The sequence below is a fragment of the Cicer arietinum genome, chromosome 4 (assembly GCF_000331145.2).
Source record: "Cicer arietinum cultivar CDC Frontier isolate Library 1 chromosome 4, Cicar.CDCFrontier_v2.0, whole genome shotgun sequence".
NCBI classification, from domain to species: domain Eukaryota; kingdom Viridiplantae; phylum Streptophyta; class Magnoliopsida; order Fabales; family Fabaceae; genus Cicer; species Cicer arietinum.
The window spans coordinates 19,868,800-19,891,297 of NC_021163.2; the positions used below are offsets into that span (position 1 = coordinate 19,868,800).

General features: G+C 29.6%; 1 protein-coding gene across 1 annotated transcript; it reads right to left on the reverse strand.

Moving 5' to 3' along the window:
- Window positions 1-11,617: 11,617 nt before the first annotated feature.
- Window positions 11,618-14,571, reverse strand: LOC101502013 (serine/threonine-protein kinase-like protein CCR1). Its single transcript, XM_004497441.4, has one exon. It carries the CDS (start codon window positions 14,232-14,234, stop codon window positions 11,916-11,918), a length of 2,319 nt encoding a protein of 772 aa, XP_004497498.1. The 5' UTR covers window positions 14,235-14,571; the 3' UTR covers window positions 11,618-11,915.
- Window positions 14,572-22,498: the final 7,927 nt, after the last annotated feature.

Consider the following 22,498-nt stretch of genomic DNA (forward strand, 5'->3'; position numbering starts at 1 on the left):
CGTGAGCTGGACAGCAACACGAGAGGAGTTGTTCTGCTGTTGATGGACAATGTTTCAGCCATCAACCTTGCTAAGAATCCCATAGCACATGGGAGGAGCAAGCATATTGAGATGAAGTTTCATTATTTGAGGGAACTAGCGAGTTCCGGACAATTACGTTTGAGGTATTGCAAAAGCGAAGAACAAGTTGCAGATTTGTTGACGAAAGGCGTGCGAATAAGGTTTTCAACAAACTTGTGATGAAGCTAGGCATAAAGAATGTGAAACATTTGAATTAAGGTGGTGTATTGGAAGTTAAATATAATTCAAAAGTTGTTGTTTTGGGCCAAATTAATTTGGTTCCACATTGTACCCCATATAAATACTTTTGTGTGTATAGTTTTAACTACTAATGCCATTTTGATATACTAATGAAAATCAGAAAATAACTCTATTCCATAATCTCTCTCTTTTCTCCATCATCTTCTAAAACATCACAATTTTCAATTATCAATTTTCACCATTGATTCACCCTCCATTCTTGATAGTGTTCCAACAGAAAATGACTAACATTCATTATTTATAAAAGATAAAGAACAAAAATAAATTAAAAAATTATTTGATAAAAGATAAAAAGTCAAAACGAATATTTAATAAAAGATAAAAAATCAAAACAAAATTGAAAGAACCTAAACGAATATTTGGTATATTTGGTAGAAAACAAAACACCAAAACTATATACAAGCATTCAACATATTAAGAATACAACATATTTTTAGAGATAATATTACTAATGAGGTAATGACATACACAAAATTAGATATTTGGGCCTCATGTTTTTAAAAAAATCATATATGTCTGCCTCGTAGTACAAATTCAAAGGGCAACTAAATTATGTTTGAACAAATCTAGAGGGCAAAAAACATTTTTTTTTTTACAAATATGTACTTCCAAAGTGTATCTATGGTGGAAAAAGAAACTCATTATTTATAATGACACCAATCATTAGCCTATTTATTGGGCTAGAACTTTGATAATTATTCGATAAAATATCGAAACAAAGGCTTCAAGTTGTTTTTGTCATGGAATCTCTGAACTCCTGCTTTCAATTTGTTGGCCCTTGTCAGGGATTCTCTCAATTTCTTGCACTGCATCTTTGGACTATGGCCCTATTGGACCACCACTTCAACTTCCTTGGTCTCCATCAATCAAAAATACTTTTTCTTTTTTGCAATTTCATCTTTAGACAGATAGTGAAAACAATACATATTTTCTGAAGCAAATAAGCTTAATAATTATAAGAAAGAATGTGTATCATTAATTAATTATTTGAATTGAGAAGCTTCTCATTACTGTGCTGTAATGAATGTGTTTTAATATTTACACATAAACAATTTTTTAGTGATGAGTTTATACATAAACAATTAACTATTCAATTACAACAAAAATGACAACAGAACTACGAAAACGATTGGTGACTACGTCCACTTGAGAGTGATAATGATCTTTACACATGGACAAATTAATAAGTCAATTATTAACCTCTAAAGTGATCAAATAAAGTCAGAAAGTAATATAACAAAACATGAAAACAAAAATTGTCATATCATTCTTATGTGATACTAACTATACTAAATACTAACATATTTTCACAAACAAAAATCATTGTTATTTTAATTTTATTTAAAATATTTGTTCAAAAATATGAAAGCAACATTCACAATTTAAAAAATTATTTGTTATCTATACCTAATAAAAACCTACCTATCTACTATCTAATCTAACCAAGTCAAAGGCATCTTGAACAATGAAGCTCTATATACATAAATTCACTTGAACATTGCATTATTAATTAAAAACAGATTAGTACTAATTATCCATCTAGACACCTAAAGAAAGAAGATCCAATCCAAAGATCAATTACTACACCCCTGCTTCCCCTGCATCCCTTCCCAAAGGTGAATGAAAATTAAACAACCAAACAATACAAACAAGAAAAGATTGAAACATAATTAAGATAACATGCAAAAATTAAGAACAAGATCTTGTACAGGATATAGAAAATATACACAGCATGCATGGCTCCTCGCACGCCATTCATTAAAGCCATCACTATTTTGATGAACTCTACAAATGGCATACAGGGAGCCAGGCACACAAAAGTATATATATCTATCTATACATTATGTCACTACACAAATACTAAATGTAATTAATTATATACAAATTATTACACACAAAATGAAAGATGGTTATAAGATACATAGAGCAAAGAAAATTGTACCTTTTTATCTCAAGAGCTTGAAGTGATCTGAAAGTTGTGGATAGGAGCAAATTGATCATCAACATATATACAGTAAGAGGTAAGAAGGAAGAAAATTTAAAGTTAAAGTTCTTCATATATTGATTTTCCACCTAAAAGACAAAAGGGTCCCTCATAGTTTCATAGGTTACTATTTCTACTTTGAAAACCAACCAAGTATAGCTTTTAAGTTGGAATTTTTTTGGAATGAAGTAAAAGTTAAGTTTGAAAAAATAATTCTACTCTACATGAAAGATTGAATACCATCATGTCTTTTTCTTACCTTTTTCTAAATTGTGTCTCAAAGTTAAGATGACTTTGAAGAAATTAAAAGGGTCAAATATAAGAGTGTGTGTGTGTGATAAAGGTGAATAAAAACAAGATTTTTAATTATTTTTTATTTTTTATTTATTTTGATGTTTATAGTAGATGAATGCTATTATGACTCTAGGGACTCTTGGGTGTTCAATTTCTCTTTCTATTAAACATAAAAGGCAATTCTTTTATTGATGTTCTGAAATAAATTTGTCTCCAAGTGTTTGGATCATATTAGATTCCTATCACCCCACTATTGAATATCTTCAGAGAACGAGATCTTTCACTAACTTGTCTTTTTCCATTTATACTTTGTGTTGTTCCTTTTTTTAATTTTAATTTTCTTATTATTAATACTCTTGCTACACGTGATATTATATGAAATACATCAGAGTCTTACCAGAGGAGTTTCATTAGGATGAGCTTAGGTACTTGTTCCTTTATTTGTTTTTCTTCCTTTATGTCCCTTCTTTGTACATGTTTCTGCAAGCATTTCAAATCAATTCCTATGCTCACAAACAAATACATGTACATAAATCAATAAATAAGTACACTACACATTATTATTATTAGCCTCTACAATGAGAGACAACCATCTTCTTCATAAAAGCTTTATTTAACTAATTAACTCTATATTCTAATTATTCAAAAACATGTGACACATCAACTCCGAACATGACACTATAATCTTTTTAAATTCAAATCTGGAATGACAAGTGTGAAAAGATTTATAATTTACTAATTTCTTAACATTTAAGAAATCCATTTTCATAAAATATTTTTTTTAAAAGAAAAATATATAAATAAGTAGCTAACTCAACCACAATTAGACTTAGACGTACTAAGATTATGACACAAATTACAATCATTCATGTGTTTAAGCTACTAAATAATACTCTAATGACATAACCGACTCAATTGATCATTAGACACTATGATCTTTTAGAAGAGAGTTGCACGTCTAAAAGTAATTAAAAAACATTAGTTATAAGACATTGATATTAACAATTAAAGTAAATAACTTTATTCAATCTAAAAAATAAACAAAAGTGATCAAACTAAGGAGGTTAATTAACTTTACTAAAGAACGAATAGTCATAGTGAATTTTAATTAAAATAATTTTTAATTAGATTTTATTTATCTTAAATGATCTAAGAATTACTAGAACCCTTTCACTTAGTAACATGAGGGTAAGACAAACAAATAAGAAAAAAAATGAAAAATGAAAACCATGGATGAGCTGAATGATGAGAGAAAGTGGTGAAAGAATTGCATACTATGTTAAAATAATGGAAACCTGAGAAGGAGGGGTTACCATTGGTTTACAGAAACAGAAGTGACTGGCAAAACCACATGCACAAGGCAGAGTGACCGAATATAAGGTTCCCTTCAAGTAAGACAGGAAACTAAAGTAGGACCATCAAACAACACTGCCATACTCTTTGAACAACAGTCAAACACAAAATATATTGTAAAAATGTTTTTTTTTTATATAACAAAACCTTAATCTTTTTTGCATGATTGCAGAAAACAACTCCAATTTGTCATCTCAATTTTTTCTTCCCTTTTTCATGAGAACTAAAAATATTTGGCACTGTCTGTATGTTTGGACTAACCTTGTTACCCTTTGCATTGAAGATTCTATGCTTCACTTGTCCTTGTTTTTTTCTTCTATGTGACATTGCATTATTATTATTATTCTAATAATATATGGTGGGGTAATCAAAAACACCTTAGTGCTCTCTACCATACCCAACTTCACTAGCCAAGTGAAAAATGTCAAGGATTCAAACACCTTTTATAACATGGACACACAAATTTTCCCAACCGCGTAACGTTAAAATTATTACCTTCTAGTCAATACCACTTTTTTTTTTTTTTGTACACATTCAATTTCCCCAATTCTCTCCTTGAATGGTGAAATTAATTATTGCATTTCATATATAGAATGATATTTTGGTTCATAAGGCAATAAAATAAAACTTGGTAAAACCTTAATTACTTGTATTTCTTTTTTGGTATGTGAAATTGTGAATTTCAGATTTATTTCTACATTATGTGTATGAAAAAAATCTTGTTGTAAATAATTCACCTTAAGTGGAAGAAAAACTTGTATGTACTAAGTTCAATGATTTTTAAAAGTAATCAATTACAATTTCGTTTATAAGTAGTATAAAAGTAGTAATTAGTAATTAATATAGCCAAAATATATTGTCATAATCTTTGCCAGTCATTTTCTGGTTGTACAATGATAATGGCACAGATTATGAATAAAGATAAAAAAAAAAAAAAAGAAACAACTTTAAATTTTGATATCAAACATACTATGATATCCAATAATGACAGAGAATGTAAACGCAAATATCAAGGAAACAATTTTAAGTTGGAGGTAGATAAAAGGGAAATGAAGGGGATGGGAAAAATCAACGTTCCTATTTAATTTGGTCACTCCCTATTTCTTTGTGATTTCGAGGAGATAAGTAAAATATCTTATAAAACATTTAAATTTTATTTTTAACTAAACACAATTATTAAAATATTATCTTAGACTCTCTTTTAAGTAATGAGTTGGTCAAACACATCTAAAAAAATATGGTCAAAAAAGTAAAACAAGACAAAAACAAAGTAAGAAAAATGGTCCTTTTCCATTTTAAATTATTTTAAAGACAAATAATTATTTTATATTATTATTGATTTATTATTTACAAAATTTTATCAATTGTAACTTATGTTTTTGAAAAACAATGTTAAGAATTATTCTTCTTGAATAAATTGACAAGTGTCAAGTGATAATTATAAAAGACTTGTTATTTTGTTTTGTCTTTATTAAACTCGCAACTCATTAGATTTAATGAAATTAAGAGATAAGTTGTAGTTTACAAATTCAAATATCAAATTTTGAGATCAAATTAAAAAAAGCACATCAAACTCAATTTAACTTGTTATTTGTACACTTCTAAATACAAGTGTGTGATGGAACAAAAACAAAAGATAGAACCATCAATTTTGGTTCCAGCTAAATCGTATTCTATTTTGCTATAATAATAAAATTAAGAGAGAAACTTTCATATATCATACCCAAACGATTAAAACAATAATTTTTTTTTGTAAAAATAACAATAATTATTAAATTTTAATCAAATGTTGATGTTAACTTTTAAACAGTTTCTATTTATCTTGTTTTTTTTACTCACAGTTTCTATTTATCTTGACAATATATTAAAGTTTGAGTTTGGATGTCTATATAGTCTATAATATGCACAATTGAGAATAATTTTCAAGCAATCTAGCCTATTCACGACATTATTTTATACGTGGTATGCTCTTCATCATCTTCTCTAAATATTTATAATATGTTACAAAAAATTTGTCAAATGTAAATCATTATAATTATAATATAAAACATTAATGTGAAACAAAAAATTTGCAAGTACATTTTAAGTAGGATACATCGAGGGTTGCACTATGATAGAATTAGAGAAGAAGATTGTTGTGACCTTGGACGCAAAATTAAGATAGTAATACAAATAAAACAAAATAGAAAATTAAATGTTAAACTAAACACAAATTTATTTAAATTAAAACAAAATAAAATTTAAAAAATAATTAATATTTTTTATGAAATTAATTCTTAACTTTATGTATGTCTTAGTTATAAAATATTTTTATTCACACGAAAAAATCAAGACGGATTTAACTAAATTTTGTTATGATTTTATTTGTATATATAAATCGATAGTCTAAATATTATTAGTCATCATTTAATGGTGATTGGATTTGCACACACACAAAAAGTTAAAATGCACCTTTTGCCCTACAAGAATTAAAATTTGGTTCTCTAGTTTAAAAATTACATTTTATATTTTTAGTCTCTTAACTTTAGGCTCGTTTGTAAATAATTGGACCCTCTTAATTTTGACTCAATTAACACTAAAGTTGCGTTGTTATTTTATTTTTTTTATCAATGTGAAATATACAACTATTTTTAAATATCTTTTTATATTTCTAGCTCATTAATTTTTTTTTACTTTTTAAAAAATTGCCAGCTCTTTTTTTTTTTAATTATCACTTCATTTTTAATTTTTTTTTAAAAAATTGTCAAGTGTTCTACTTTTTTGACAATTCTTTTAAAAAATTTAAAGGCTTAAATATAATTACAATAATTTATTTTTTTTTACTTAATATTTGTATTTCGTTTTTATATATATTTTAAATTCGTTTTGATCATTTATCTTTTATTTTAATCATTTATCTGTTGTTTGATAATTGTTTCAATCTTTTATCTTTCGAAAAATTATACAAATTTTTCATTTTATTAAATACTAAAATGAACATTATGTAAAATATGAAATTTAACCCCTTAACTTTAGCCTCTTTTTAATTTTTTTTTTAGTTTTTAAAAAATCACCAACTCATTGTTTTTTTTAAATTGTCAACTCAATTTTTTTTTAATTATCACTTCATTTTTTATTTTATTTTTTTAAAATTTTTCAGTGTTTTAATTTTTTTGGCAACATTTTTAAAAAATTTAAAGGCATAAATATAATTTTAATCTTTTATCTTTTAACTTTTAATTAATATTTGTTTTCGGCTTTGATATACATTTTTAAATTCGATTTGATTTTTTACGTTTTATTTTAGTCATTTATCTTTTACTTAATAATCGTTTCAGTCTTTTATCTTTCGTAAAATTATACAAGTTTTTCATTTTATTAAGGACTACGGTGAATTTTACATAAAAAATAAACGACGAAATTTAACCCCTTAACATTAGGTTTTTTGCAAATAGTTGACCCTCTTGATTTTGACTCAGTCAACATTGATATTGCGTTATTTTTTTTTATACAACTTAATTTTTTTTTTAAATTTCCACCTCATTTTTTTTTTACTTTTAAAAAATTGCCAACTCTATTTTTTAATTATCATTTCATTTTTATTTTTATTTTTATTTTTAAATTTGTCAAGTTCTACTTTTTTTGACAATTTTTAAAAAAATTGAAAAGCTTAAATATAATGTTAATCCTTGATCTTTTACTTAATATTTGTTTTGATCTTTTATATATATTTTAAACTTATTATGATAATTTATCTTTTGTTTTAGTCTTTTATCTTTTACTTAATAAATATTCGGTCTTTTATCTTTCCTAAATTATACAAGTTTTTCACATTTATTAAAGACTAAAATGAATATTACGTAAAAGATAAAGAACAAAAAATTAGAAAATAAAAGGCGAAGGACCAAAAAGGATAAAAAAATATAAAGGACAAAAATGAATATTAGATAGAAGATTAATGATCAATATTATATTTTAATCAAATTTAAAAAAGTGAAGTGATAATATTAAAAAAATGAGTTTGCAATTTTTAAAAAAATTAAATGATCCGACAATTTTAAAATATAAAATAGAAAAATGAAATGTATATTTCATGTAATCATAAAAATCAATGAGGACCACCTATTTGCAAAAGAAACTAAAATTAAGAGAGTTAAAATTGAAATTTTCAAAATAAAGGACCAAAATCACTAGATTTTAAAACTTGTGTCCAAAGAGTCATTTTAGTAAAACAAAACTATAAAAATTCTAATTCTTTTGGCAGATTCATAAATATAATCTGAAATACCATATTCAATTCCCACTTTAATGTGTTCCTCTAATAGAATTTGGAATAAGTGATAACTAGAAACCTATAATTTTGTTATCTAAAACATAATAGGGAGTAGTAACAAAATTTAACAACCCCAAATCAAAATATAAAGTAGGTAGTAATAATGTCAAATTAAAAAAAAAAATAGTTATCTAGAATCTAAATGAAAATTTTAAATACAGGACAAAATAAAATAATGTCTAAAATAGACAACAATAGTCTAAAATAGACCATAGCAGTCCGCCTCAACGATACAAGTCTAAAATAAAATAAAATAAAAGAGACAATAGATTTTCACAACAAAAACATTAGATGCTGATTGAGCTTGTATTTATTTTACAGGTTATGAACGTATAGTGTAAAAATTGTATATATTATCAGCACCGTTAGTTTGATTTGGTTTTTATTGGTTTTTAAAACTAAAATCTGTTTTCCGAACAAATGATCTTCGATTAACATTAATTTGATTTGATTTTTCATTCCAATTAGAAAATATAATGGATGATTTTTGGTTTGGTTTAATTTAGATGTTCGAATTCATTGAATTTACCCGGTCCACTTATACCCCTATATCAATGAGTATGAATTTAGTGTTTTTCTATAACAAAATATGCAACCCAATAGAACTAATGGTTGGTTCCATTTGGCCGCTTTTGAAAATTTGGCTCTAAGAAATCATCTACAACAGAACACTCTATTTTGAGTGTTTAGAAATACGACTAAATTTGGCCTTAAAAAATCAGCCACAAAATTAGTATTTTTTATTAGATTTCTGTTAACTTTGCTGAGATCTCAAATTTATGCAAATTTCATTTTCTTCCATCTCCAAATTAGGGTTCTATAAATTTTTGCAAGCTTTCGAGAGAACAAATCACAACACAATCCTAACTGTAAAAACAACTTTATCAGGTATCCTTGTAACAAATTGCTGTAATGCAAACATCCGATCTGACAGGAACAAACAGATTATAAATGAAATTGATTGCCCTAAATTCCACAAAACCTCAAAATTCCAATTGAATAACAATAACCAACACTTTACTTCGTTTAAGATTTTTGAACCTATTAAAAAATTTAATAATTAGAAGAAATAAAATATAATTCATTTTATCAAATTTTGACTTTCATGAATATAAAATACGATAATATCTTGTACGTGTGTACGTAATAACTATTGAAGACAAATATAAAAAAAAAATTAAAATTATATTAAAAGTTAAAAATAACATTTATTTTGAATCAATTTTTATTTATTAAAGTGATAATGAGTCTAACAATGCAACATTTCAGTAAAATAGAGATAGGAAGTGCCATTAAACACTTGAACATACGTTGTGGGAACTCCATTAACCATGACAACGGGATGGTCGATGGAAGAAGAATCAGAGGAGTTTCCATAAGACTTCTAGCAGTGTCTTTTTATTTTATTATTTTAAAAGAAAAACTAGTTTATATTTTAATGGGGATCAAGTGTAACAATTTAATTGGGTATGTCTAAAAGTGATGTGCTGTGACAAGTAGATAAAGTTAATCGAGATTTGACTGAAATGATTAGTTTGATTAACAGAGTTAAATTTAATGCACTAAAATAGAATAAAAAATAGTTATGAGACTAAATTGAAATCACAAAATAAATTAAAGGTACCAATGTATAATTTAGTTAGGAATATTGATAAGAAGTTATTCAAATAAAACTCAATTTTGGAGGAATTATTTGGAGTCTACTGGTAGAGTCGATTCAATTAGAGTCACATGAGGTGTAAACTCAACACTTGAGACTAAGGCACGCAGCTGCGAAGTTCTTATTCTAACTCAGATAAAAATGTTCAATCTAATAATATTAATATTTATCAGTTGACTTGGACGACAATATACAACTCTAATTGCATGGTTTCACAAGTTCTCCTTTTTGACATGGTCGTTCAACCTATATATGCAAGAGTTAACTTTGTACATTTCCATGTCTCATCTTAATTTATCTGCCTTGGTTGTTTGCCACGGAGCCCCTTTTAAATTAAATCAATCTCAATGAAATTTTGAAATTAATATTTTGTACTTTGAACATGGGTTTATACCGATATAAAAATATAAGCTAGAAAGTGAATACCTAGTAATGAATCTAATGTAGATAAATTTCTTGATTATGATTTTTCTAGAGATATATGAGTCATAGATCTTGCGGTGGATTCTTTGACTTTACAATTCTTGCTTCCTTTGGAAATAATTGAAGGAACTAGTTATTCATGAAGAACTCAAGTATGACTATATATTGCTTTAAGAATTTAATTCCCTAGTTAATATTAGAAATCTGGCATAAGTTTCATAATATTGAACTTGGGTTGAAAAAAAATTGAATGATTTAAGTGGAATCAATATCCCAACATCTTTTATGCATTATTACAACTAATTGTTAACATAGCATAGTGAATTGATGCTTGAAAATTCAATCATCCTTTTGCAGAAATAATTATGAAAGATTATGACATATGTTTTTGAAGTATTATAAAAATACGGAATGAATTTACTACTATTAAACAGAAAAGGTCACATGCATTCACATGTTGCAACTTGCAAGTCTCATTAACTGACAATCATCAATATTATAATGTGCAAGATCCTCCTGGAAAGAAAAGTTTTTGAAGTTTTACTTCGACAGGAAACAAAGATTCTTGTTCATTAAGATAACTAATAGTTACAAGTAATGGTTTGGTTGTTATTATGGTGACAAAAGTCTGAGACTGTTACCCCTCAATAACACAGCACTGCTATAAGGAGCAACTTGGTGCTAAAATATACTCACCTTGGATCCAAAGAAGAGTTGACATTTTTGTAGACTCTGCCATAATAGGAGTTTTATAAGATCTGCTAATGCTTTTTAACAATGTTGTGTTAATAATAGGTAACATGCAATGTTGTCAATCACATATCGAAAAAAATTGTGGTTTGTTAAAATTCTGCAACATTGCAGTGCTATCGCACTACTATAGTCGCTATTTGACAATATTTTGAATTAAATAATATATCGCAGAATAATAACGATTTGTTTAAATTATGTTGCACTATAGCCCGGTATCACAACTATAGCTACTATTTAACACAATTGCTAACATGGAGTTGCTAATTACTATTGAAGGGTCGGCTAACTCAACTCATTTGAGCTAAGGATTGAAAGAGTTGGAAGATTTAAGGATCAAGAGTGCAACTGAGTGAAAAATATAATAACTAAACACAATAAGTATGATGGTAGGTAAATAAAAGTGGTATTGCTAAAAGTGCAAGGCAATTAATCAACTACAATTCCCGATTGTAACACATGATCGTAGTGGTTTTAAGCAAGAACAAGGTTGCAGATTTATTGAATAATAACCAATACCTTGACCAAAGAAATTCATGTTGTGACTATTATTCTGTCACTGTTACACATGAAAGTTACTTCATCTGTATCCTTGAGTTGGTTTTCAGGCTTAATATGAGCAGAAAAAAGTTTAGATCAGAATGTACAAATAAACAATTTTGTATAGTGCAACATGCCATGTTCTTCACTTTGTGAAGATTAATAAAAATGAAACCAAAGAAATACAAAAGGATAAGCAATCTACAACAAACTCAAAAAAACAATTTACAACCGAATAGGAGCTTTACTCACATGATCAAAACAAACAATGACCAATGCTATAAGATCAATCCATCCTTCACAATTTGCTCCAACCAAGAGGCTATATCCGACATAGGCGGACGCTCGCTTGGTTTCTCTCTCACGGCAAGCTCTGCTATATCACCAAGCTTAAGCAATGGTTCGACGTTTCTCGGAAGCGCAACATTGCGATCAATTACAGCAGCTGCCTTACCTTGTTTGATCAAAGGCACTGCCCACTCAACAATATTAGGTGGATCAAAATCTCTATCATAAGCCTTCCTTCCACTTAGAATCTCCAACAACACAATCCCAAAGCTGTAAACATCGCTTTCCAAGTCGCCGTTAAGATCTTTATCGCTTGAAGTAAGAAGTCCAAAGTCTGAAACTCTAGCACCCCATTCCGAATCCAAAAGAATGTTGGAACTCTTGAGATCCTTATGAACAATTGGAGGCAATAGTTCTTTGTGAAGGTACTCAAGACCCTTTGCAGATTGCATAGCTATTTTAAGCCTAAGACTCCAATTAAGAGGAGAAAGACCACCATGAATGTGATCATAAAGTGTTCCATGAGACATATACTCATAAACAAGCAACCTTTCTCCCATCTCAGCACAATAACCTAACAAGTTTACAATATTGCAGTGACGGATTTTGCACAAAACTTCCAACTCCATTTCGAAGTCGCGATTGTTAGTGTGTATTATTGTTGCTGCGTTCGCTCTCTTAACAGCAACAACTCTCCCATCAGCCAAAGCAGCTTTGTAAACAAATCCATAACTTCCCCTTCCAAGCTCATTAAACTCCTTGAAACCATTTGTAGCGTCTTTCAACTCCGAAAGCCTGAAAACCTGAGGCAAACCAGGACAAGAAGCAACAGAAGGTGAAGTATGAAGAAGACCATTACCATTCACAACACCAACATCATCATCCTCTTGTTCCATTTTACCAATACAAGACTTGGATTGTTTCTTTGTCCCATGTTGTTGTCCTCTTGTAGAAACCAAACATCGAAAAATACAGCCGCAAATCAAAATCAACAAGAAACAAAAAACAGAAGATCCAATTATGAAAACCCATCTAGGAATATGATGCCAATGCAAAAACCCAGTTGAAGAATGAAGTCTACAAACACTCACACAAGAACTATTCTGACAAAGTGAACAAGCTGTGCAAACTCTATCAGAATTTTGAGTACAAGGACTAGACAAAAAGAAACCTTGTGAACAATTATAACCACAAGGTGAACAAATCCTCAAATCCTGTCTAACACACAAGCTTGTCAAATCTGGTTCATTAAGAACACTAACATTGAAATCAAATTCATTAACTTCACAAGAACTTGACCTGCAAAGACCAGGACTTGAAAGCTCCAAAGGAGGGTCAAAATCAGGCTTTGAAGCGTTGACCAACCAACAATCTAGAAGAAGATCAACTTCCCTTATACCACAAGTTGTGTAATCAGAAGAAGCAATTGCCATAAAGCCATTACCTTTTGGAACCAAAGATGAATTCAAATTACCCCAACATTCAATAACATGGTTATCCTCTCGAACGCCGCAGAAATGGCGCGCCCCGCCGGAGAGCGAAACCAAACGAATCTCCGTCGACGGAGATTCTATATCACCCCAACATCTCACATCGCCGGAGATATTCGAAACACCGCATACGGCGGTTCTCCCCGCAGCTAAAACCGCGAAACTATCCGAAACGTTGGAAACTTTCAAGTTTGTTGAATTGGGTCCCCAACAAACAAGTCCACCGTCTCTGACTCCACCGCAGGTGAACCCTTCGCCGGAAACAACACGGTTCATTTCAAGATTAGTAACTGACTGGTCTTCAAACGATTCACTGAGCACCGCCATTAAAGTTCCGTTTTTTTTGGTGATTTGCCAGCAATCAACGGTACCGGAATCACGATCGGCGTAATAAGAACCTCTAACGGCGCAGACATGATTCTTACCGGCGGCGATATGGGAGTAAGCAGTACTCCGGTAAACCGAAGGAACCAAAACAGGATCTGCGTTTTGTTTTGAAGTAGCAGCCCAACAAAACGCCTGCGAAGTATTTGCTAGAATGCCACAGAGAAAACCTTCGCCACCGGAAAGTGCCGCCATGGCAGGAATATTGGTAACGTAAGAAGAAGACGGAAGTGGCGGCGGAGAAGTTATATTTTTGCCCCAACAAATAACGTCTTGTTTTCCACTGGCGTCGATAGAACAGAACAGTTCGTATTCTCCGAATGAAGCGGAGATTGGTCCCATGGTGCCAAAAGCATTAGCACGATGAGAGAAAAAGAAGAGGATGAATAATATGAGTGATGATAATTGAGAAGGTTTATAAAATGGGATTTGCATGGTTGTACAGTCATGGACTTGAGTTGTGAGGGTGTTTGTTTGGTGATGAAGAAGTAAGAAGAGTGTTTGTGTTTGTGTTTGTGAGAGATGACAATGAAGCAACGTGGTTCCGCCACCTTTTTTTACGTTCTTCCATTTCGACCGTTATTTTAGTACTTAACAACCTCAAATGTACCGAACTACTTTACAAATATGACAGCAGTAGTAAAACTGCCACTAAGGAAACGGAAATGGATTCTCACCTGTCACAATACCAACAACTCTATCATCTTGTGTGAATTAATATAGAGTTTATTATCTCTTTGATAAAAAAATATTAGTTATTGCATATTTCATTTTTACTAAACAAAAAATTGTAGTATACATCTATATGGACAATTTTTTTTTATAAGAGCTTTAAATTAAGGACCAACGAACTTTAAATTATCGTATCAATCAAAAGTTATGTGATGCACTGCATTTGCACCATTCTCTAACTATAGCGAATCGTGGTTTGTCATATTTGTGTGCAGAATTACTTACAACCAAGGGAATTAAAAATAGACCAGACATTAGCGTAGACAACGAAAGATTTAAAACGAGGTCGGTTGAGAGTTTAATAGATGATAGTTATATATAATTTTTATTTTTTCTGAAATATAATACAACATATGATATTAGTATACATTTTAAAGTATTTTTATATTTTTATAAAATATAGTTTTGATTAACATTTATGTTAATATATATACATCATACATTTGTCAAAACCTGAATTGATCTTTGTATTTAATGTTAGGCTTTTTTAAAAAATAAATCCTAATTAATGGCACTTGATTCTATAAAGTATAAAGCAATAAAAACAAACAATCCAGTAAATTGTAACGTCTTTAAATTTATGACTTTTTTGAGAATATTTTTTTAAGATTATTTAAAATTTTAATTATATAAATTATTTATTTATAAACACCTCTAAATAATTTACATTAATTTTTTCTGCATCTAAATATAAATATTATAAAAATAAAATATTAATTAATTCTTTCTTAAAAGATAAAATTATAAAAATGACTTTAATTATTATTAAATTTAATACTATTATTAATTTTCGTAATAATTGTAAATTGATTACAAAATTTTTATATTTTGAGATGGATGTAGTATAAATTAAGAAAAAAAAAAAAAGATTTGATTAAAAGTTAACAATATAACTAAGGATGAGAATAGACTAAACCGTTCGTCAGAGACCTATCGTTTGGTCTGACCTATTTAATAAAAAAATTAGGCTCAAATTATTTTTAAAGTCTGTTTATTTAAATAGGTCAGACTGAGACTTATAAAAAAGTCTATTAAACATGACAGATCGGTCTATATATATTTTATTATTTATTAATATTATTTATTATTATTATTTATTAATAATATTATTTCCTATTTTAAAGTTTATCAATTAGGCAATCACACAGTAGTCGTTCTATATTCGGTAGTCGTTCCATATTCGGTAGCGATTTCATATTTGGTAATCGTTTCATATTCGGTAGCCGTTCAATTAGATGATCACTCATTAGTCGTTCTATATTTGTTTGAGAGGTAATAATGAGGTGCATTTGTTTTAGGAAAAAATTTATTTCTTGAAATCAAAAATTATTTTTTAGGATTTAAATGGTGTTTGTTTCAGATTTTTTTTAAATTATTTTGTTAGAAAAATCATTTTTTGTTTAATATATATAAATACGTAAAATATAGCATTTAAATATAACATTTTTTGTTTAATCTTTTAGAGTCTAACCTATTTCCACCCTTAAATATAACCTTAGATTTCTGTAAAAAATAAAAATAAAATCTTTCGTTCTCGTAAAAAATAAAATAAAACTTTTGTAAATAGGGTTAAGAAAAAAACTTTGGTAAATAAAACTGACAAATGTTCCTTAGTTGCTGTGTCATCTACCGTAACACTACCTTTGACAAATCTTATTCTTCTTTATGCACTCAATAATCGCAAAAATTTCTCCTCATCATTTTATTATATTATGAACTCGTCATGTTACAAAGAAGACAACAAGTAATATATTTTCTCCTCTTCTTCTTTTTCTTTTGATGAGGGATGCCGACCAGAAAATGAATTATTTTATCTTAATTTTTAATTGTGGAAACATAATGAATTTGCAAATCAATATAAAAAGTTTTGATTAGATTTTGGTGAAAAACTATTTTAAACTGATGATGCAACTCTCATTTAAATATGTTTAAATTTCATTGTTATATATATATATAAACTACATTAGAATAATGAAAATAGTTATTGCATTATACAGTAACAATTAATATACATCTTTTATATTTATTATATCTGTAAAAAATAAATCCATTTTACTCATCAAAATTTAGCAACTGGGAAGTTTAGTTACCAAATGATAAATTATTTCTTGAAATTTATTGTGTAGAGGTGTCTCATGATTGACACAATTTCTTACTTCGTTGGCAGTTAACTTTTGTTGTATTCATTTCCTAATAGGCCCTATTTGTGCCTATTAATGTTTTTAATTAATTATTCTGGCTTTTAAAAAAAGGAAAATTTGCTCAATTCATTCTCTAATTGAGTTGTCTAGTTGTGGTAGGATAACGTGAGTTAAAATATGTTTCAATATTTAGAACAATATTGAGTTAAATTATTATATAGTAAATTTAAGGAATCAAAGTCCAAAATAATTTATTCCTCTTGTGAAAAAAAAGGTAATTTCTTCCATATTTGTCCTATTTTATTGAGCCGGTATTTATAGGTTTAATATGATACATTAATGACTTGGTTCGAAAAAGAAAAATTAAGTACCACAGCATATAACTATGAGCCATTAAATTTGGTTCGTAAATTAACTACACTCATCATAAGGAAAGATGAATATTGAAAGATTGTTTTTGTCAAATAATACTTCATCTATTTACATTTTACCTTGGACCCATTTTTGGTTTGAGGGTGGTAAAATAATATGTATTTAAGAGATAAAATGTGTAGGAAGATGGGGCCAGGAAGGTAGTGGCGTGGGGTGAGTGTGAGTGTCATTATCAAGTAGGGAAGGAATGAACAGGACAGCCAACTTCCAAAATAATCTTATCCCACTTGTGATTGGAGACTGTGAGGGGTGGGCTCTGTAAACTTTCTAAAAGGACAAAAGGGACCTCATCATCTATGTTAATGTCACTTCTTGTGTGTGTGTGTGCTACTTTTCTACGTAATTATGCACTACTTCAATGCGTTTAGGGCAATCAATATATCAATCACTTCTTTTTTACTACCATCAATTACTTTTCTACTTGTTTACCTTTTTTTTTTTTTTACTTCCTCGTTCTCCAATTTTTAGTCTTTTAAATATTTTATTTTATTTATTAAAATTTTAATTTTTGTAAAAAAATTAAAATATAATTAATGATATTTCTTTAATATATTTAAAAACTTAAAAATTTAAAAATATGTATTAATAAATAAAAGATAAAAAATATTAAATATATTTAAATTTATTATTCCAAGTGCGATAATTTGTTTAGAGAGGCTATATTTCATTTTTACAAAAAGAAAATTAATTATTAATTATTAAAATCACAATATAATTAATATTTTCATTGTAATTTTGACAATTTTAAATTTAGAATTTAACTTTTAAGCAATGTTAGTGTAATTTTTTTTATCAAACATGTTAGTGAAACCAAATATCCACATCATACTTTGAATCCAAAGCCTAATCAATAACATCTAAGACTAAGACGGTTAAATTTTTCTTTTAAAACAATAATCAAAATGTAAAGATATTATATAATTGTAATGACATCTCATCAACTATCTTAGCACCTAAATATCATCATTTTTCATTTTTCATTTGTACAACTCTAATAAATTTATTATTAAAAAAAAACCTAAGAGAGAAAAAAAAAATTAACCATGTGATTTCTCTCCGGTCGGTTCCTCAAACAAAATTTTGGTCCAAAATTCTAGGAAGTGTCGATTTTTTTAAGTCACACCACACCATTTATGATCATAGATATCAGGTACAATTGTTGCATCTTGAAATCTTGAGGCATAGTGTAGGTTAAATACACGCAAAAAATGATATTTCGTGATTCAGCTAAAATAAAGGGACCAAAAATACAATTAAATCAATTTTTACTGAAAAAATTTAATGGAATAAAATCATATTTGAAAGAAAGAGAGTACAATATAGAAAATCCACAAAGGGAAAGCAAAATAAATAAATTAAGAGGCACACTTGGAGAGTTAAAACTTGTTTTGTTCTTGAGTATATGAAAAAGTAAATAAAAGATATTTAGTTTTGAAAAAGATCCTCACAAAATCTATATATTATTGGTCAAATTTATCATTATTAGAAAATATCAATAAAACCCCAAATTATTAAAACTCTTTATTTTACTCCAAATTGTTATAACTTTTAGAGTATGCTATTGAAACAAACGACATTAGAATGTCTAATGTGTATAAGTAAGACAAGTGTGCATGGTGTACAAGGAAGTATACCTTAGATGAATTTTATTTATTTTTGTCTCTAAATTCTTTGGTCGCTATAAGAATGACCAACATCAAACTTAGAAAGATCAATTATGATGGAGGAGTTTTAGCAATCGACAGAGTCTCAGTGACAAAGCTTAATTTGATCGAGAGGAAGGAGAATGAAAGTGAAGGCAACAAAATGTGTGAGGATTTACCATATGAGTGTGTACAAGATAAATAAATGTAAAGGTTAAAATTACTCGTGTATGTTAGACCGTTACTAGATGTTCAATGGATTTTTTGGATACTTGTGTAATGTTGATTAAATGGTGAAGATTTGATCATGGAGGCATGCTCAATTGTGAGCCTGTAACGTGGGTCTATAGAATTGTTTAGGACCGATATATATAACTCTATGTAGTAATAAATTGAAGTTCATTAATATGAAATAACATTTAAAGTTGAACGACGCTTTTTTTACTTTATGTAGAACTTGCGTGTAAAGTTGAACAAGAGGCATTGTGTAAGTATGTTTCATTTAGTTTAAGCCAACAAGTGAGTCCATGACAAACACACCTTGCAATTGCATATTGATATTCCCTGGCACTCAATTTAGCTTCTTTCACCTTTTCCTTTTTGGTTACACATGTGGATTTGTAAAGTGCTTTGTCCTATTCATCAAAGTTATAAATGGATACATTATTGTTTATTTTAAGCGAAAGTCGAGCTTATAAAACACAAACGCATCAACGCAAAACTAAAATGTAAGTGTATGTGTAACACACACATATAGTATTTTATAATTAAATTAAAATATATATATATATATATATATATATATATATATAGATAGATATATTTAATTATGCGATATATATCTCATCGAATTTTTTACTTTATAAAGTTCATGACCTGCAATTTGATCACTACCTTTGTGCAAAACAATTTTAATGATTATATATACGTGACTATCAAATCAGATTACAACCAACTGTTGGAAAAATCCTAATAACGTTGTGCTCAACAATCCATGTCAATTACATGATAAATAGCCAAAGGCGGAAGCGTACCTGTGGGAATTGCCATTAATGAAATCCTGAGATGATGATGATAGAGCCAATGGGTTGGGTGATCTTCCTCAGCAAAACACCCTGAAGACCTTGCTCTCTTGATGGAGATAGAGAGAACCAGAGAGTTTTCTCCTTTAGGGTTTTGAAACTGAATAGTCTTGTTGTGTTTGCCTTGGGGACCATTACCCCTATATATAACTATTATTAGTTATATCCCAAATTGCAGTATTTCCAATTCATCCCCTCATTAAATTAGAAACTGCCTGGTATCTACACTATTAATTTTCATAACTATTATGCTCTTTAGCCATAAACTATTATATATTATTTGACCCCTAGTTTATTGGCTAATTATACAATGACCCTAACACACTTTATTAATTAATTACATATGTGACCCATAAATCTTACAATCTCCCACTGGTCACACATGTATCCTTAGGAGTGTGTTAGACTTTATGACGTCAAAAATGTCATTATAATTACCTTGAGTATAATCCAAATTGTCCCATCCATTAATCATATCAGCACATGGAACCAAGGAGGCTTTCGTCATAATAGGCATAACTAAACCCATCAATGATCACCCGTACTGACACAACTAAATGACATAGACCCATTATGAAAAGTGTAGCATGAAAATTACATGAAGTTGGTCAATGCATGTCAATTTTCAACTGGTCCTACTTTATCGAATGAGATCATACCATAACTTAAATGTACAAAGTAACCAAAAACTGAATACTTTAAACTTTATTTCTGATCAGAAAGTCCAAATACAATGTATTTGTACTTTACAATTAAACATAGAACATGAATTACATAATGGACGAAACTCCCACTAAAATCAAGATTCCTCAAACTGTAGCACACCCATGTGAGCAGTATGCTCATGAAAGACCTTGGGTGGTAGACCTTTAGTGAGTGGATCCGCAATCATGGAGTTTGTCCTTAAGTGTTCTATGGATATCTGTCCACTTTGTACCTTCTCTTTAACAACTAGGAACTTAATGTCAATGTGCTTTGACTTGGTTGAGCTCCTATTATTGTTAGAATACAGGACTGCTGATCTATTGTCACAATACAACTTGAGTGGTCTTTCAATCCCTTCAACTATTTGCAGCCCCGTGACAAAATTTCTCAGCCAAATGCCCTGGTCAGATGCCTCATGAATTGCTACGAATTCTGCTGCCATGGTTGATGAAGCAGTAAGACCTTGCTTGGCACTACGCCAAGAAACTGCTCCACCAGCTAACAGAAAGACATAGCCTGAAGTTGATCTTAAGCTGTCTTGGCATCCCGCAAAATCCGAGTCAGAGTACCCAGTGATCTCTAACTGGTCTGACCTCCTATATGTGAGCATGTAGTTTCTTGTTCTCTTCAAATATCTCATGACCCTCTTGGCTGCTTTCCAATGGTCAAGACCTGGATTGCTTAAATATCTGCCTAAAATCCCTACTATGAACGCTATGTCTGGACGCGTACATACTTGGGCATACATAAGACTCCCTACAGCTGAAGCATAAGGGATCTTTTGCATTTCTTGAATTTCCAAACTTCCCTTAGGGCACTGTTTGAGACTAAACTTGTCTCCCTTAGCAACTGGGGTGTCCCCTGGTTTGCAATCCTGTAACCCAAACCTTTTGAGAACCTTATCGATATAGCTCTTTTGTGACAATCCAAGAATACCTCGAGATCTGTCTCGGTGTATCTGAATTCCTAATACAAAAGAGGCGTCACCAAGATCTTTCATCTCAAAATGCTTTGATAGAAATTTCTTAGTTTCGTGCAACATGCCTATATCGTTAGTGGCAAGCAGTATGTCATCAACATACAAGACCAGGAAAATATGTCTGCTCCCACTGAACTTATGATACACACAATCATCAACTGTATTCATCTCAAAACCAAATGAGAGAATTACTTGATGAAATTTATGGTACCATTGACGAGAAGCTTGTTTTAGCCCATAAATGGATTTTCTTAGTTTGCACACCATATTCTTTGGGTCTCCCAACACAAAGTTTTCTGGCTGCACCATATAGATCGTCTCATCAATGTCGCCATTGAGAAAAGCTGTTTTTACATCCATTTGATGAAGCTCCAAATTAAAGTGAGCAACAAGAGCCATGATTATTCTTAAAGAGTCCTTCGATGAAACCGGAGAGAAAGTCTCTTTATAATCAATCCCTTCCTTTTGAGTATAACCCTTAGCTACAAGACGTGCCTTATATCTCTCCACATTACCATTGGAATCCCGCTTGGTTTTAAAAATCCATTTGCAACCAATGGGTTTCTTTCCTTCAGGTAATGGGATAAGTTCCCAAACTGAATTGTCTTGCATAGACTTGTACTCCTCATTCATTGCTTCGATCCACTTATCTGAACGAGAATCTTGCATGGCTTGATGAAAGTTGACTGGGTCGTCTTCCGTCATGCCAACATTTTCCTCTACCTCATTGATAAATACTACATAATCATCCGAAATAGCATTTTTCCTTTCTCTAGTGGATCTCCGCAATGGAGCTGGCTCTTGAGGCACTTGTTCTTGAGGATCTTGAATTTGATCTGGATTTTGTTCTTCCTGAACAACCAGATCATCTTGAGTTTGTTCAATAATGGGAAAGTCAATTGGTGGAAGAATCAGTTCTGGAATTGTTACCGATTCTTCCTCAAAGACAAAATCTTTAACCTTAATCTTCCCCCCAAACTCAATA